At 41.2% G+C, this 19,218-nt stretch overlaps 1 protein-coding gene across 3 annotated transcripts in view; it reads left to right on the top strand.

Moving 5' to 3' along the window:
• Dgki (diacylglycerol kinase iota) overlaps window positions 1-18,654 on the top strand; it is a 402,899-nt gene extending 384,245 nt beyond the window's left edge. For all 3 annotated transcript variants that reach the window (XM_090333372.1, XM_090333371.1, XM_090333370.1), the window contains 3 exons: window positions 11,103-11,139; window positions 12,740-12,839; window positions 15,523-18,654. In XM_090333372.1, coding sequence (XP_090189498.1) covers window positions 11,103-11,139; window positions 12,740-12,839; window positions 15,523-15,639 — 254 coding nt within the window. In that variant the 3' untranslated portion in view covers window positions 15,640-18,654. The remainder of the gene's footprint in view (window positions 1-11,102; window positions 11,140-12,739; window positions 12,840-15,522) is intronic.
• Window positions 18,655-19,218: the final 564 nt, after the last annotated feature.

The raw sequence follows: 19,218 nt of genomic DNA, 5'->3' as shown, positions 1-19,218 counted from the left end.
ACTAAGCAAATTATCTGTAACATGGCTAATAGGAACTGTGCCTTTGTAGATTGACACACACACAGAAATAGAATACAGGCACTGTTTTCAAACAATTTTGAGCTGAAGGGGACCTGATTGTGTACAGAAATAAATTCTAAGCAGCGGAATGTCAATGCTTTAAAATTTCACACGTAGATAACAAAGCACCATTTATCAAGCACAAATAATCTGTCAAATGGCCATACTAAACCCATTCTATCATTTAATCTTTACAGAAAGTATTTATGTATAGTATTGGACTGTCAATTGTATCAAATTACTCTTTCTTCAGAGCCTGCTCACCACGGGAGAATTCTCATGAAACCTTAGTCAGAACCGCAATAGAAAGAATGTTACAAGAAAAGAGAAAGATTATTAAGGCAGGAGAGTAGGAATTCAAGAATTATTTGTCTAGTGTCAGTGGTTCATGGTTATAATCCTAACTACTCAGGAGTCTGAGATCTAAGGATTGTGGTTCAATGCCAACTCAGGCAGGAAAGTCCATAAGACTTCAAGTAGAACTCTGGCTCAAGTGATAGAATGGTAGCTTTGAATAAAAACATTAAGGAACAGTACTTAGACACTGAGTTCAGGCCCCAGTACTGGGAGGAAGGGAAAGAAGATGGGAGGGAAAGAGAGAGGGGATGGGAGGAAAGGGGAGGGGAGAAAAGAATGGGGAGAGTAAAGGTGAGAAAAGACATTTGTAGAATCCTCTCCCCCGCCCCCATGGTTGGGTTAAATGATTCTAAGCCAATCTCATTCCATCTCCTACTTTCCTGATCATTGTAACTACTGCAGTTAAAAGTACCCTCTTAGGATCATGGTTCAAAGCTAGCCTGGGCACAGAAGTCCATGAGACTCCTATCTCCAATTAATCACCAGAAAACCTGAAGTGGCACTGTGGCTCAAGTGGTAGAGCCCTAGGCTTGAGCTGAAGAGCTATGGGACAGTGCCAAAGCTCAAAGTTCAAGCCCCACAACCAGAAAAAAAAAGTATCCTCTTGGTTAAGACTTGCAAAAGTAATAATAGTACAATTTCTGCTATTTAATATACACACCAACCCCCTTCCCTCAACCAATGCACACATACAAACCATAGGTCATTTTTGTTACCCATGTGATTTCCCCAAAATCTAATGAAAAGCACAATCAAATATTGGAGCACAACACATGAATTAAGCCACACCCTTCTCTGTTACTTGGTTAAAAAAAAAAGTTGTCAGGATTTCTACTGCACTGAGCTCAGGGTCTCAGGGACAGGGGGTGGGGGGGAGGGAGGGAGCTGAGGAGATGAATATTAGCTGGCATCTTCTAGATATTTCCCAATCTTCCCAGTCTCCCCTTCTTCTCAAGCAGATGGCTTGTTTTCTTGTAAACTGAAGGCATCCAGCACTCTCTCTGGGGTTAGGTGAAAAGCTTAGTAACAACTTAAATGACTGACCACATCTTACAGGAATTACCTTTTCTCCCTGTGTTGTTTATACCTACCTTTACACTCTTTGTTCTCATCCTCAATGTGTCACCTTTTAGGATCAAGGCTCTATGTAAGATAGATTTTAATGTTACTGGAGCTGAAGGGTAGCTGGTAGGGTCAGGACAGCTGAGCCTTTATCTATATGGGGTCTTTCATCCCAATCTTGTTCATAGCATAGAGTTCTTGGAGTTTCTAAGGAAAAGATATCCTGAGAGAGGCAGAGAAACTGAACCTCTCCTCCACTCTATTCTGCTGGTCATATAAGTTATCAGGCTGGCCCAGACCCCAATATTGGGGAGACAGGCTCTGCCCTTGGTAGAATAAACAGTGAATATTTGGTAGGAATGCTTTTACCTCTGTCCTCATCTGTTCTGCACTCTCAGATTCAGATGAGATTCTCTCCTCTCACTATCTGAATTTCTGACTCATCTGGGAATCCCTTCAAGTTCTCCTTACTAGGTGAAAACCATATCCTTAGCCAGGCACCAGGAAACTTACACGGGTCATCCTACCTACTCAGAAGGCTGAGATGTGAGGATCAAGGCTCTAGCCAGCTTGGGTAGGAACGTCCTTTAGATTCTCAAATAAATTACTCAGAAAAATCCAGTGACACTGTGGCTCAGTGATAGAGTGCTAGTTTGATTAAATGAAGCTCAGGGACAGCATCCAGGCCCCAGCATCCAGTTCGAGCCCCAGGACTGACAAAAAAACAAGCTAACATGTGCTTTAAGCATAGGATCTCCCATGCAATCTTTGAGACATACTTACACTAAAAAGCAAGCACAAAGCACTCAGCCCTCAGCTGAGTCTTTCCAGGGACACTCATGAGGAGGCACAGAATACACTCCTAAAAGAGTCCTGGCTTTTCCCTCCTTCCCTGAGGCCTCTGCCTCCTCTGCTCAAATGGTAGCACTTTTTCAAAGGGCCTGTCTGATCTCACATATAGAGCAGGACCCATATACTTTCTGTGGCATCAAATGAATCCAGTATGCTGGTCACTTAAGAACTTTGATCCGAGCCCAATGTTCCAATGGGAAATGAGGTTCTTGTTGATCTGCAGAGTCTTTTACAAAGGGAGATTTACCCAATCCAACTCTGCCCACACCATAGATCACAGAGGAAATCGTTCTTGCTTTTAAAGGCTGCTCCTTTTTTTTCCAGTGCAGAAAGTTGGTTAACTTTTGGAAGTGATTTAGTAGTCGTATTCATGAGAAAACATTTGAGATTCCCTGTCATTATGTCAATTTCACTCTGGAAAATAGTTACCAAAATCTTAGGAGATACCTTTTCCCATCCCTACCTGGCCAGGATTGCTAGATTGGCCATTGTGTACCTGAGAAAAAGACTATGGAGATACTGTTGAAAATCCATCCTTTCTGTTTGACAATAAAATCTTAGTCCAGGGATCACAGTCTTTCTTGTGGATGGCATTTTAAAAAACAGAAACAAAAAACAAACCAAAAACCTTTACTGGGACCAGGAGTTTGGCCTAATGGTAGAGTGCTTGCCTAGCATGCACGAAGACCCAGGTTCAATTCCTTGGCACCTCATACATAGAAAAAAGCTGGAAATAATGCTGTGGCTCCAGTGGAAGAGCTCTAGCGTTGAGAAAGCCCAAGGACAGTGCTCAGGTCCCAAGTTCAAGGCCCAGGACTGACAAAAAAAAAATCTAAAAAAAAAAACCCTTTACTATTATAATTCAATGGTAGAAACTTTAAATCTATATTGAAATTCATTTTTAAGAACTATAGTCAGCTTTATCATTACCACCCATCTCATCAATTTAGTTAAGAATACTGGTATAAAAACTCTTTTGATATAGCACAATTTATGTAGTTCTGGAAGAGCTAAGCACTTTACTTCAACTGTTTGTTTTTTAATGTATTTCATTGCTGGTACAATTTAGATTAACCTGAGCATTTTGGAATTGAAAATTATCCTTGCAGACTTATTCATCTCTCTTAAATTATAAAAATGCCTTTAAATTATAGTGTTCATAAAGTCAGGAATGAGTAAATATGAAACATAACGCTGCTTCTACTCTGTAATCACTTCCTTAATGGGACTTCTGCTGATGGGAATAGTTTCTCCTAACTTAATAATGATGATAACTTTGGAATTTCCTTCTGCTGCTTTCCTCCCTACTCCCACCACTCTCCAAAATACAGCTTTATCTAAGAGACCCCTGGAAGTCTGAGATTTAGGGGTAAATACCAGATTATGCTATTGTATTTATGAAGAAGCATCAGATTTGCCGTAGGTATGTCTGATGCATTTGAATTCATATAAATAAAATGAATAAGTGAACTTTTATATATTCCAATGATCAAGACAGAACTCTAATTCGCTGAGTGGTGTAAATCTTTTACACATTCTTCCTTTTCTTTTTAGTTTGAATTTAGTTCTTATTTATCTAATGACTTCAAATAATCTAAACTGAAAAGACTATGCTCTAGGGTATAGTTCTGAAGAGCCAGTGGATCTATTTTTTTTTTTTTTTTGTCAATCCTGGTACTTGAATTCAGGGCTTATGCACAGTCCCTGAGCCTGAGTTTCTTATCGCAAGGCTAGGTTACCGCTCTACCGCTAGAGCCACAGCACCACTACCAGCCTTTCCTGTTCATATGGTACTGAGGAATCGAGCTACTTGCATACTAGGCAAGTACTCTACCACTAAGCCACCAGTGGATCTTTTTCAAGATATATAATTCATATTTTATGTGGCCCTTAAGTTGATAGTTAGCTCAAAGCATCCTTCCTCCTCAGAGGGCCTCTCTCCTCTGTTTCATCCCAGGATTCCTTAGGAATGGGTTTATAGAGTGCCATCCACAATCCAGAGAACATTTTCTGAGAAAGAGCCATGAGCCATGAGTTACCCTCCCAAGCTCAACCATCAACAATACATTTTTTTCCCTCAGAGAGTTCATTGAAATACCTTGTAAGCTGTGGTGTGTTCTCAAAAAGTCTCAGGAGGCATCTTCCCTTGGGCTGCTTTTCTCACACATACAACATGCTGCTTTTCTTTGTGGAAAACTTGAATCTGAATATTTAAAGGATTGAAAAGAGTGAAGAATAAAAAGCAGGAACAATCCCAAAGAAATGGCAGAGGTTAAAGAGGCAGGAATTCTGGTTGGGACTCCTCAGAGTAGTTCTTTTCAACTCTCTTCAGCCATCGTATTTCCCCATACCCTTCCCCTAGTTTACCACCCCAAGACACTTGTGGGGTGATTTTTTGTTTTGTTTTGTTTTTGTGGCTTTTCCACCATGAGCATGAGCATTTTGCTCTTTGGTTGTCATTCTCTGCATGTCCTCTACCCGCTCCCCATCCCCCATCATTTCCCCTGCTGCTTTTCCTGATAGGAACCCCACTCATGCATTTCCTTTTTTATTTCAATGGCTTACTTTGTTTGCTCCAATTTTATTTTGCCCTCAGTCTTTTCTTTCTTTCTTTCTTTTTTCTTTTTTTTAAATTTTGCCTCTGGTCCTAGAGAGAAACGACCACCACCTTCCTGCTGAGACAGGATGACTGCTGTTAGCTTTCTTAGTGCCAGCTCTCCTCACATCTGTGTACCCTTTGTCCTGTGGTGGGGGGGATTTGGAATGGTCTGTTGGCAGTGTCAGGGAGACTGATGGGAAATGGGATACCCAGTGAGGAGGCCATGGGGAAACCGTAGGAAGAGCAAAGGGGATTTGGATGCATTCATGTCGATGCATATGAGAAAAGATACATCAGGGATAATACAAATACAATATGGATGATAAAGTCACATCAAGAACAGGGTAGGGTGAGCCACAAAAGAGCCTATAGAGTGAAACCTGGCATTCACTTTGTCATTTTGAAAGATTTGTGAAGTTTTACTTGCTTTCTCATTCTCTAAACTTCAGAATACTAATTTTAGGTTCTCTTAAGAGATTGTTTCTTTCCTTTCATTTTCTTCAGTCATTTCCAAGGTTAATCCCGTGTTTCAACTATGGATCTTTCTTGGAGAAGAAAAGAAAAAGGGGGTCCGGGAGTTTGGCTTAGTGGTGGAGTGCTTGCCTAGCGTGCATGAAGAGCCGGGTTTGATTCCTCAGTTACCACATACATTAAAAAAGCCGGAAGTGGTGCTGAGGCTCAAGTGGTAAAGCTCTAGCTTTGAGAAAGTCCACAAACAGTGCTTAGGCCCTGAGTTCAAGCCCAGGACTGGCATAAATAAAGAAGAAAAAGTTGGAAGTGGGACTGTGGCTCATCATGGTAGAACGCTAGCCTTGAGCTGAAGAGCTTAGGGACAATGCCCAGGCCCAGAATTCAAGTTGTGATATCAGCTAGGATCCAAAATCATTTCAAAATGTCACTCGTTCCCTCATTAAGATATTTCTGTCAATGTTATAGTAATTATCACTGCTGATGTGTTTTGTTCTAGATGTTAGATGTATAGGCACTCTGAGATCTTAGGATCCTCCACAGTGATTTCTCTTATCGACACTGAACAGGTAAAAACTAAACACATGATTAGGTTCTGTTACTTCTCCACACTTGTGTGTGTATGCAATATGTTTCTGACCGCCATGGCATCAGTCCAAGCAAGGATGGCCTCATGCGACTGTCCTATGCATGGTTCCCATGATAACAGATGCGGCCTCCGATGATCTGTGGAGATTTCATGGAATAATTTATACCTATTAGCCCTTCAAAGAGGTATTTTGTAATGTAGACATTTTAGTAAGTCTTGGGAGAGACAGAGACCCAAGATTCCCTTTTATAGTCAAGGAACAATCAATATTGAGTTATTTACTGACAATTCACTAGAATTCCTTCCACTGCCTCAAAGGAGATGGCTTATAAGTATAATGGGGTATATGTAAATACAAAATAGGCTCTCCACTCAAATGGTGTCTTACTGGCATTCATTAAAGATGTATGTCACCTTCATTTTTTCTCATTCCATCTTACTTTTTTTCTCTTGTTTTTTCCCTTTACTTCTTAGTGAAAATCAGCTAATCAAAGATGCTGTTTATTATGTTTATATAATTTTGTAGGTCATGGGGCTTGAACTCTGGGCCTGGGTGTTATCCCTGAGCTCTTCAGCTCAAGGTTAGCACTTTATCCCTTGAGACACATGTGGCACTTCTGGTTTTCTAGTAGTTAACTGGAGATAAGAGCCTCCTGGACTTTAGTGCCCAGGCTGGCTTTGAACTGCGATCCTCAGATCTCAGCCTCCTTAGTAGGTAGGATTACAAGTGTGAGCCACCAGCATCCAGCAATGTGGTCTTGGTTAATTATTTTTGACTTACAGGATATCCCTTCTCACCCCTCCCCCACCCCCCCCACATTCCTTAGTCTTACACCAGGGTTTCAAGAGAGCTCAGCCATTGGAGCATGGGTTCTGATAGGTGAGCACAGTGCAAATCAGGAGAGACTCAAAGCCTGGTATCTAGGTGCACTGGCTTCTACTTGCCTTATGTCTTCAGGATTCTTGGCAAACAGACTCAATACAGCATCAAAGCAGTGTCTACACAGTTAAAAGCTGTTACCTACTCACATCTATAATGAACTGATTGCCCTACCTTCCATTTTTCATTTGCTTTGTCAATGTTCAACATGTTCTGCCATCTTATGATCTTCCATTTGATGGCAGAGAAGGAATGCTGAGGTTAATGGAGTCACTTCAGATCATTCCCCAAAGCCTAAAATGAAGTTTTTTTTTTTATGTAGTCAAAGCAGACAGCCCACCTTTCAGTATGAATGCCTCTGCCTCTTACCTCTGTCAGCTGCAGAGGATTATAGGGAGGACTCAGGGAGGCTACCAGCAGGCCCCAAACACTGCTAGAATGACTCAGAAGTGGCTGCAAATACAATGATTCTGGTCAGACATGGTCAGGAACAAGATATTCTTTGTTCCTTGTTGCCATCCTTAGATAGTCAGACCATGGCTGATTTCATTCAATTAATGTGCTTTCAGGACCTCCCCACTTGCACAGAGGCTTGGACCCTAAAGAACCCTAGAACTACCATAAGAGCACCACTGAGAGCAAGCATTGAGTCGCACTGCCAAATAAGGAAGAATATATAGCAAGGCCTCTGTTGCCTAAGTAGCAGCAACAGTGGGAGTATAGCCATCTGTCCAGAGTCTGGGCTGCTGATGCTCATGGAACGCCTCTCAGCCCTTTAAAAGGGTTGTCGAGGGAAGCTTGGTAGAGGTGCCATCAGGTGAAGCATCCTTTTGCTCCAGATTGTGTTGAGGGTACTCTGTCAGCAACTGAACAGGCCTGGAGTGCTTGGTTCTCAGGACCTCCAATTAGAGTCAGCAAGTGGCTTCTTGTGTAAGTGGGAGTGAAGCAGCTCTTGTTCATGGCCTTCCATCCCCGATGTGGAGTTAGACTTGGCATGATCAGCTGATGCATGCCAGAGAGCAGCTGTTATTACTCTCTAAGGAGTGAGTGTGGGCTCCCCAGCCCTGTTGTAAGTCGTAACACACGAGCCCCATATCAACCCTGTGGGATAACTGATACAAATCCACTTGCTATAGGTGACCACCAAGGGACTCCACACACATCTAGATGTGCTAAGACCATTAGGATTTTCTTATGAACCTCCCCAAAGTGTCTAGATATTGAATCTAGGTGTGACAACTCCAAAAATGTCATTCCTTTACTGATACCCTTTACAGCTTTGAACCTGTTTAGGTGTGCATGAGGTAAGGGAACAATTGGCATTTGGGTTTTTTTCCCTTGGAATTGTAGAACTGAGAGTCACATATGGGTGATTTAATTCTCTGTTATATGATGAAAATATTTCAAGAAATACAAAAAATATTTAAGTTAGTCTTATATTTGAGAAATGTAGAATGATTTATTTAAGAAGACCAGGTATGTGGGGCATAGTAATTCACTCCTGTAATCCTAGCTACTCGGAAGGCTGAGATCTGAGGATCAAGGTTCAAAGCCAGCCCGGGTGCAAAAGAACCTGAGACCCTTATCTCCAGTTAACCCCTAGGAAGTGGGGCTTGGCTCAAGGGTAGAGCAATAGCTTTGAGCTGAAGAGCTCAAGGACAGTGCCCAGGCCAAGTTCAAGCTCCATGACCCACGGGGAAAAAAAAAAGACCAAAAGAAGAGGTTAAAATGTAAAAAACAAAAAAAATCCAGCCATTATGAGAAAATGTTCATCATCCATGGTCATAAAGGAAACACAAATAAAAACAACCCTAAGCTAACATCTTACCCCAATCAGAATGGCCAATTTTCTGAACTCAGGAAGTGACAAATGCTGGTGGGGATGTGGAGAAAGAGGAACCCTATTGCACTGCTGGTGGGGATGTGAACTAGTACAACCACCCTGGAAAGCAGTGTGGAGCTTTCTCCAAAAACTAAAAATAGACCTTCCCTATAATCCTGTCATACCACTCCTGGGCATCTATCCTGAGCATCATAACCCAGGATATGATAAGGACACCTGCTCAGCTATGTTCATCTCTGCACTATTCACAATAGCCAAGCGATGGAAACAACCCAGATGCCCTACTGCATATGAATGGATACAAAAAATGTGGCACATATATACAATGGAATTCTATATAGCCAACAGACAAGATAAAATAACATCATTCACTGGGAAGTGGATGAAGCTAGAGCAAATCATGTTGAGTGAGATAAATCAAGACCAAAGGAATAAAAGGCGCATGATATCCTTGATATGTAGATATTAGATCCAAATAGTACAAGAGCGAGGACTCAATATTTGGGTACCCAAGATTATTGACACAGTATTGAAAATATAAACCTAAGTACATAAACATAAAAATCTATGATGGGATATATACTCTATAGATATGATTTATATAGATTGATGTGTATCTATGACATACAAACTCTCCACTTTATTTTGTGTTCTAAAATCTATGTGCCAGTGATTGCATATAGATTCTCTTCTTGAATACTTCTTTGTTAAACATGACATTTGAAATATGATGTAAAAATCTGTGTTAATAAAATCTTAAAAAAAAAAGAAGACCAGGCATGTTTAAGCAAATACATAATATGAGCCTCACGTCTTATGGGAAATCAAAAGAAATCCATTGCATTTTGTCTAGAATTGTCTCCCAGTGGGCTCCTGGGAGAGTGAATCAGGTGTAGCCTTGGAAGATTGTTAGGAAAGGAAGATTGTTATGAAAAGAGAACATAGGTGGGGCTGGGAGTTTGGCCTAGTGGTTAAAGTGCTTGCCTAGCATGCATGAAGACCCAGGTTCGATTCCTCGGTACCACATACATAGAAAAAAGCCAGAAGTGGTGCTGAGGCTCAAGTGGTAGAGCTCTAGCCTTGAGAAAGTCCAAGGACAGTGCTCAGGCCCTGAGCTCAAGCCTAGGACTGGCCAAAAAAAATGAGAACATAGGTGACTTTTAAAGGTAGGAAAGCATGAAGAATGATGGTTAGTTGGCCTCTTACTAGCGTCTCTTATGTGAGAAGAGGAAATCTTGGTAATAAATGAAGAAAGGGTGGTCCCAAGAGAAGAGTGGTAAACTTCATTGAACACTTGGGTGTAAGCAGTCAATATAGTGTTTATGTGGAAAATTAGAAATCTTGGAAATATATGACCTTTATAGCCTTCTTAGTAATTGATTTCTATATACAAATTATAGGCTTGGCAGAGACCTAGTAGGAAGTCTGTAGGTCAGAGATGATGGGAAAGAGAAGAGGGAGCAAGTGAGCATCAGAAAAACAGGGGAAGAGACAGAGAGTTAGAGACCCAGACAGAAAGGGATATTGTAAGAGAATTACCTGGCCCTAGTAAGTAGCAGAAGTAAAAGCAAGGAAGTTAAAAAATGACTGAAAATGGGAAGATTATGAAGATTCCATAACCTCCCACTCATCTTCTTGACCAGTGATGTTCTCTGTTAAGAACTTATAACCTCTTCCCCTTCTTATGTTATGACAAGTTATTTTCCTTAGTGGTGACCTACACCAATTAAGAGAACAAATCACAGGTGTCATATTTCCAAAGACCTTCCAAGCATATTTAATCATTTATCCAACTTAATATTTGAACATCTGCTTGACATCAAACTCAAGCTGACATCCCTGGAGAGGGACACGCTGCTAGAAAAAGCATAGGCCAAAACTTGCAGAGGTTTATTGGATATGTAGGAAGAAAGACATCAAAAAGTGATTTTTAAAATAGCTTGATGTTTTCAAATAATAGAAGTTTCCATCATTTCTGAAGTAAAGGGATTGAACTAGATGGTTTGTATCATTTCTTGGAAATTTTCCACAATCATAGAAGATGCCTATCCTTATTATTTCTGGGTGAAGAATGAGAAAGAGTCCTCAAAGCCCACCGTTAGCCTTTTGCTCTCTAAGTTTGCTCTCCCTTCCTTTTTTCAGTTACTACATTCCAATTAATTTTACTTATTCATCTTAGTTGAAAGATCCTTGGTCACAGAAATGCTAACCATGCTCTCTCCAGGTGAGATAGGAAATGGGTAACTGAGAGGCTATTTTCCTTTTATTATCCCTGTCACCAACTTGTTTTTTTTTTAATGAACCTTTCTAAGACATTTTAATTTACTGATTATAGATTGTGATTAGTTTTTGAACTTCTCTCTGATGAACATCTTCCCTTGCTCTTGTTTAGGACCTTCAGAGTTATTGGACATGGCAGACAGTGAAACGTGAGTGTTGCCTTTCATTACACGATCGAGATTACTTTTTCTTGAGACTATTTAGGAGAAGGACATAGTCTATCAGGCATATCAAGTTATTTTAATTGCATTGATTAAGGTCCTACTTCAGCTGTATTTATAAGTGTGCAGAGCTAGTCTACTCAATAGAATATCATACTACAAAAATTAATGACAAGTGTCACAATGATTACAAAGTCAATGCTAATTGTCATTTAGATTTCCTCTAACCAAAGTACTTTCTCATTGGTGCTGAGAAGTCTAAATAAATACCTTGCTTTTGTCTCCACCTGTCACAATTGTTCTCTCTTGCCTTGGGCTTGTAAGAAAAATAAAACCCTGGCATGCTAAAGTATGCTATGTATGGGATGTCATCAGCTTCTCCCTGGTAGTCTGTAATGGCACAAGTTACACACTACCAGTGTAAAAGTGAAATGGAGGAAGTCATTTCTCAGCTCTCTGATGATCCCTAAACTGGAAGCTTTATTTTCAACTATTTTATTCCTCTGGCAACAAAACAGCTACTTCTCTACCCATAGAGCCCAATTAACTTTGAAATCCATATGAAAACTTCTAGAAAATGTCAAAGAAATTGACCAAAAGGAAAAAAGTGACTAGCATTGGAGGAGAATAGTCTAGAGAAAAGCTTCATGGGCAGGAAGCAGGGATGGACAGAAACCAAGAGGACCAGTGGGAAATGATACTGTCCTGAACAACTCCACATTGCAGACACTGGCTGCCATGTGTTTCAGCTGGTCCCACTCCTGTGGGTGCCATCCTTTTACCCATGCTTGTTTACTCTAAGGATGATGCTCTATTTTTTTCCACATGAAGCCATTTGTCATTAAGCCTCATTTTGACTTTGGAACTCAGAAGGAAAAGATCTTGTGAACTATTTATGTTCTCCCATTCATTTCCCATTGAGAGGCAGGTCTCAGATCTGCTGCCTCCTGGAGAGGACTTGGGCCCCTGAAGTCTCTAGAGTCTTACCAGGCCTCTCAGATACCCCTCCTCCTGCCACCCTCACAGAGCTAAGAGGGCTCAGCAGAGTAAGGATCAGCCTGGTCCTTTGAAGGTACAGTCCCAGCACTTATTCCTCCAAAGGCCACCTGGCTCTGCCAAGGGCTGTAGGAAAGATGTGTTCAGTGGGTCAGGAGCCTGGGCCTCCACGTAGCATCCAGTGCATCTCCACCCAGAGCTCTTGATGTGGCACCAATGGATGTGTAGAGAACTGCCTCAGCATTGGGACACAACTGCACAATGGATCTCTTTCTTAGAGCCATCTAGTCTACCTGAAGTCCCACAGTAATGGGTTGAAAAGTATCACCAGTAAGTTAGTTAACCAGTACTGTTTGAAGCTGATCCTCTAGCCGATGATGGCTAACTCAAGGAATTTTTAGACATTCCCTTGCCCACCTCTTGGGAATGTCCCCTCCAGTGCGGGTGTGGGTCACCCCTGGAAGGAAGCTGAGGGGCACCCAGCAGGGATAGAGTACGCTAAGGCCCCCTCACCCCACCAGCTGTCCCCTCCCCTCCAAGCCTGTAACTCAACCCCTTCATGGGTGGTTTCCCCACTTCTTCTTTGATTTAGGGGTGAGACTGCACTGCACAAGGCTGCCTGCCAGCGGAACCGGGCGGTGTGCCAGCTTCTGGTGGACGCAGGAGCATCTCTGAGAAAGACGGACTCCAAGGTAACTGACTGAGCCCGTCCAAGCATGCTGCCGCCGGGCAAGTTCGCAGGCCCTGCCGCCGGCAGGACCCACAGCTCAGGCGTCCTTCCTGTGCTCATGGAAATGCCCGGGGCTTCAGAAAAAGGAGGAAAAAATAGAGTGTTTCATTTAGAGAGACTGCAGTTGAAATGTATAAGCACAAAGGGAAGAGTGCGTGCTTGCCTATAGAGCTCTCTAAACCTTTCAGCATGCCTGGCCTGGGGACTAGGGGGTGTCCTGCTCAGTATCAGCAGGCAGGGGGTGGGGAGATGGAATCAGCATCCCTAGAAGAGGGGCCAGGGCTGTGTAAAAGACACTGGCCTGGCTACTGACAAATATCTCATTGAGGCTTCTCTTTCAGCACTGAATCCAATGTAGTAAGGTTTTTATTGTATTGTGGTTGTTATAGTATCACTATTAATTTGATATTTTTATTATTTGGTACCATTATTGTTATTATTGGTATTGTCATTATTTTGTCCAGTACTGGAACTTGAATTCAGATCATGAGATCCCTGAGACCTTGCCTAGCTTTTTCCACTTAAAGCTGAAGCCTTACCATGTAAATGGTACCTCCAGTTCTAACTCCTTGAGGATGAATTGGAGATAAGAGTCCCTTGGCTTGGTCTGTCCAAACAAACCATGATCCTCAGATCCCGGATATCTCAGGGTCCTGAGCAAATGGGATTGTAGGCATCAGCCACAGGTTCCTATCCTCATTGTAGTTTTAAATCTACCATTCGTGTGGAACCGTACACTGATGGTATACCTGGGAACTCCTCAGATGATGAGGGCTGGCTCTGAGATGGTTGCAGTCTTAAGTCTGATAGATTTAGGTAGTTGTTTATCTTTTGGTTAAAAAAAAAACTGCATGTGTTTCCTTACATACTTTCCCAAAATTATCCCTATGAATTGGTTGGGTATTATTGGCACTGTCTGGTACAGAAATGTAAACCTAAAAATGGAGGTTAAATGTGTGTTTGTACCTCTGGACATTCAGAAGCCAAACTTCCATACTCCCTCCCTCTCTGATACTGGGGCTTGAACTCGGGGCTTGTGCATGCCAGGCAAGTAGGTAGGTACTCTACTTCTTGACTCATCCCTCCAGTCTCCTTTGTACATTGGTAATTTTCAATTGCTCGCATTGCTGGGGATGACAGATGTAAAACACTGTGTTCAACTACAAATTGAGATGGACTCTTGTGAATCTTTATACTTGGACTGCCTCAGATTATAGGCTTAAGCCACCACACTCATCCTGTAACAGAATACTCAGCAAAGATGAATGTGTGAAGCAGAATTACAAAGTTAATTTTCACATTTGCTGTGTTGCAACATCAATAATTCTATCTGTGGGACTTGACATGTGGTTACTTTCTTGACAGAAAATGTAATGTAAAACTGGCTTCAAAGTGTGCAAATACATTAAGAGGATAGTGAAACCAGATAGTGCTAGTGAGATAAACATATATTTACACACACACACACACACACACATATGCATGCATGCATGTGTATGTGTGTGAATTTGGTCAGCAAGTGCCCACAGGTAAAGTCATTATTAGAAGAATTGGAATTTGGTTGCATTGTGAGCCAGTTCACTTTGTAGAGAACACCCAAGAGAAAGAATTGCAAGATGGAGTAAAGTAAGTTGAAGCTCAGTGGAGCTGACCTAGGACTGAACCTGTGTGTGTGTGTGTGTGTGTGTGTGTGTGTGTGTGTGTGTGTGTGTGCGCGCACACGTATTTGAGAAAGACCTTTTACTGAATATTAATACTGGATAGGATGTTGATGAGTACTCAGTTTTAGAAAAGAAGTTTTTAATTTGGGTTGTTTTGTTTTCTTACAGTACTGGGGATTGAACCTAGAGCTGCAGCACATTAGTCAAGTTCTCTACCACTGAGCTACACCCCTAGTCTGGCACTCAGAGTTTTAAAGCAGTGTGAAAACTTCAGGGACATAGTAACCCCTTGACTATACTGGGTTGAAGTGCAGAATTTAATGTATAGATGAGGCTCTCGGTACATATCAATCAAGGAACAGATTTTGAGCCAATGATACACACACACATACATGCATACTGATATATACATATGTAGATATACATATAAATATATACATAAAACATTTATTCACATAGCTATTACGGAAGCCTAATTAATGACTTAAATGGTAGTGAAATGATGAGAATCTACACAGTTATAATTTCTGCTCTGATAATGCCTCAAACTACAGCACACCTTTAGAAATAACTTGGTCTCCTAAGTAGACCTTCTTACTTCCTGAGCCAATGGTCCTGTGTGAAATTGTCCACTTCCCTCATCTTCCTCCTAAAGCTGGTTCAATACATTGAAGCTGTGTTTTGTTTTTTGGCTGGTCTTATTCCCTGTTTTGGCTAGCTAAGTGGATATTGTAATCTAAACCACTACCACCCTTCCAATCTCAGCTTCCCAAGTAGTCAGAATGATAGGCACTTGGCTTATGATGTAAACTCTTAAAACTTATCATTTTCCTATCTTCTGTATAATGCTGATCATAAAAGATAGTGGATTTGAAGCCATCATACAAACTCTAAATCATTAAACATGGAAGGATCCTTATTTGTGAGTGATATGCATGTTATCTCACTCCAGGTGTTTCTCTTTCCTCTTCACTGCACCTATAGGGTAAGACACCTCAAGACAGAGCACAGCAAGCCGGGGACCCGGATTTGGCAGCTTATCTAGAAAGCTGCCAGAACTATAAGATCATTGGCCATGAGGACCTGGAAACGGCTGTGTGACCCCATAGACAGGCAAGGAGAACATGAGCAAGCATATCACCTGTGCCCTCCTGGCCACTGAGCAGCTCCTCTGAAGAAGCTGATGGAATCCATGTATCTGTCTCTCTCCTGCAAGAATCGATCGGAGACCAAGCTACCCGTTGTTTAAGGGCTATCACGGTGTACAACAGGATGTGATAGCCCGTTGAGAAGGAGGCCAGGCTACATGGAGATTTGTGGAATATGATTTCCACAAAATGTGATCCTATTGCTTCCAGCAAGTAGCATGACCTTCTGTGTTCACCTGTATAATTTATTTTAATGATTCAAAGGATGTTTGTTTAAATGGCACTGCTCTTTCTTCTTCCTATGCATTCATCTCTTACCAATATCACACAATTCTACTGTAATTACCCATCAACTAAACAAACAAAAAATACACATATTTCTCTTCTCTTTCCCATGAGTCTTTGAAGACCACAAGATTCTCCGAAGGTCTTTTAAAAACCTTTTGGATGTTCTACAGAAATATAACTGTAAAACCTCTTCCATTTCCAACACTAACTATACCCAGACTACTTAGTGACTCTTTGCATGCCCTATCCCCTCCCCTTCCTGTTTCATGAACTAGGAGCTGGGAAGTGCCACGTGGGTGATGTCATCTTGCATGCTGTATCTCTAAGGTATGGCGAAGTGGCATGGGGTCTGTCTGTGCTTGGAGGGTCCTCAGAGAAGTTACCCAGGGGTCAGCCCAGAAGCTGGGCTGTGGATGATCACCTTGCAGGACTGGTTCAGCTTGGGCTGTTTGTACAGCTCCGCACTGCCTAGATGTAGCCCTCTTTGCCTATTGCTGCAATCGAGATGAGCAAAGGATTAAACAGAATCCCATAGCTAGTTTGCAGAACTACTCAGTTCAAAGTACTGGAATGAAACCCTGTGGGAACTGTGGTTATGAGGAATTGAGCGCTCTAATGTTTACTTCTAGTCTTTGTAGAAGGATAATAGAAAGCAGTCTAATAACAACAGACCAGCAAAAGCAGAAGTAGCAACATACGTCAAGATAGGACCCTTGAACAAGAAAACATCATGTGGAATGTTAACACGGTGTCCATTCTCTGTAGACTCCTGGGTGCAGTGGTGACAGGCGCTCCATTTTAGGCTTTCTTTGTAGGTTTTTGATTTTCATTACTTCCAGGGCAGGCTTGATTGACCCAAGGACAAAACCCTGTTTAATATACTCCACTGCCAGATTTTCAGCCTACCTGGTTCTTTCCGATATCTGCTCTACATTTTATTTATCAGATCCTAAGTTCATACCCACTAATCCCACTACCCATGTATGAGATGATCTCCCTACAGTCCTTTCACTACTTTATGTTTATCAGAAAGCTCTCAGTTCTAACCACTGTGAGAATCTAGTCAATCTGGTGGTAGAAGGGTGGTGTCTTATCATGCCACCGATCAGAAGGGAGTTTGTGATGGCTAATATATCAGGAGGAAAAGTTTTCTAACTTTCTGTCTAAATACCTTAGATATAAGTCAAAAATAAAAGTGAAGTGTCCAAGGTTCCCCCCCCCCTCTTTTGGCAAAATCTGATGTCTCCTGAGCGTCTTTTTATTTTGCTCTTGGACACAGAAAATTGCTTTCCCTGTGTTTCTACATGTGATCATTTCTGTATATTTAATTTAATGTCCAGTTGTGACACATCGTTTATCTGAATCATATGTTGGTCACCTATCATCATTTTGAAGTCTGGATTTGGTATACTATATGACGTTGGAACAGCCTTTCAGTGGGTGGGGAATTTTGTTACCACAGTCTCTCTCTCTCTCCATCATTATTTCAAAATCAAATTATTCACATCATTTCCAGCTGTGGAAGAATGAGTTGCTTATGAGTAATTTATTTCCCTATATCGGAGCCCTCTTTTTTTGGATTTTACAGTCAGTGAGAGAAAGAACTTTGGATTATAGTAGATTGTTTCCAGAAGCTGGGAAAAATTATTCTCTGGGAGAATTTAACCACTGGGCTTCTGCTGGGCATTCTTTCCATTGGTGGGGCTGTCAAGGAGGTCATTTGCTGACAGGAATATAATCAGATCTTTAAAACAGACGAAAACCTGGCTTTGAATGGTGCCTTCCATTTTCTGGGTAGAGTCAGACAATTAGCTCAAGCAGTCAAGCTACCCAGCTGCTGTCGTTGTGATAAAGGATTTTATTTTCATCAGCTACCATCTCACATTTCTCTGCAAATGCTTCAGAGAAGCCATGAGAAACTTTAGGGTACAAGTGGCTTTGTGCCAATTCAAATAGGTCTGATCGGAGATACAAATAAACCCTTGGTATAAAAACAGATGAAGTGCCGACTACCTGACACATCTGGAAATCATCCAAAAACAAACAGAAAAGGCACTGGATCCTTCATTATTGATGAGAGTAATATATGATCTTTCTCTCTTTGAGGACGTAAAATCCCCGAAAAAAATGAAAACTGGAGTTGTTATTGGGTTTTCAAAAATAGGGAGGGGGAGGAAGGACAGCGGAAAAAGACAGAGATCTCTTTAATGATTTGAAGTTATATCTACATCCTGTAGCATTTATAATCACTGATTTCTATGTGTGGCTGCTATGGGTTTTAGAAAGACTTCTGGTTTTAGAAACTCTTCTATTGAAGAGTTTCTATCTCAACTTAAGAAGTAAATAAGAAGTATAGAGGAAATGGTCTGAGCTTACTCTGGAAATCACACGACTTTGTGAGATATGAAAATGTGTCCCTATAGAAATGAAGATTTTATAATTTTAAAAATACACTACTGAGACCATATTGCAATAGGTAGTCCACCTAGCTGGCACACCTGTGTTTAGTCCTTCTGGTCATGGCATTATCTTTTATGGGATTCTACTTTTCCATTCTGCTGATAGAAGAATGAAAAATGGAGGTACTAAAAGACAACATTCTATATTCTTAGAGGGAGTCATTTCTACCACTTGGGACTTTTGTATTGCACAGTCAAGAAATAGAGCACAGACCAGGGGTCCTTGATCACATAAGAGGACTCCATAAGGAACAGGAGAAGGTTATTAAGCCCAAAAAGAAACCGCACACATACTACAACTGGGAATTTTTCTTTGAGAGACTTCTAGTTACATTTAGAGTGGAGATGTTTGCACTGGGTGCAAGTTCTGAGCAGAATTCAGCTGGCAAAGGCACAAGTAATGCCATTAATAATGACTGGTGGTAATCTTCATGTTCTTTGCTGCCAAGGCAAATCTGTCTGTGTTAGGAGACGCTCAACAGGTAGTTGCTTTGCCTAAAGGATTTCTGAAACGTATTTGTTAGAATTCTCGTGATATCATTGGTTTAGAAAATGAGGGATACTCATTTCATTTTATAACATGTCAATGTAACTGAGACAGTGTTGATTTTTTTTCATTTTGAAACTAGCACATTCCTTATATGACAAATTATAATGCCACAGGTAGCATCATATGAAACATGACAACATCATTCTGTGTTGGTATCATGTCTTAATAAACACTGTTAGCACTGATGAACATGGTTGCTTTTACATTGTATCAGATACTCCTTGTTCATACATAT

The sequence above is a fragment of the Megascapheus bottae genome, chromosome 5 (assembly GCF_031878675.1).
Source record: "Megascapheus bottae isolate mThoBot1 chromosome 5, mThoBot2.hap1, whole genome shotgun sequence".
Taxonomy (NCBI): Eukaryota; Metazoa; Chordata; class Mammalia; order Rodentia; family Geomyidae; genus Megascapheus; species Megascapheus bottae.
Note: the sequence above shows the minus strand (reverse complement) of the source record. Positions and strands in the feature narration are given on the sequence as shown.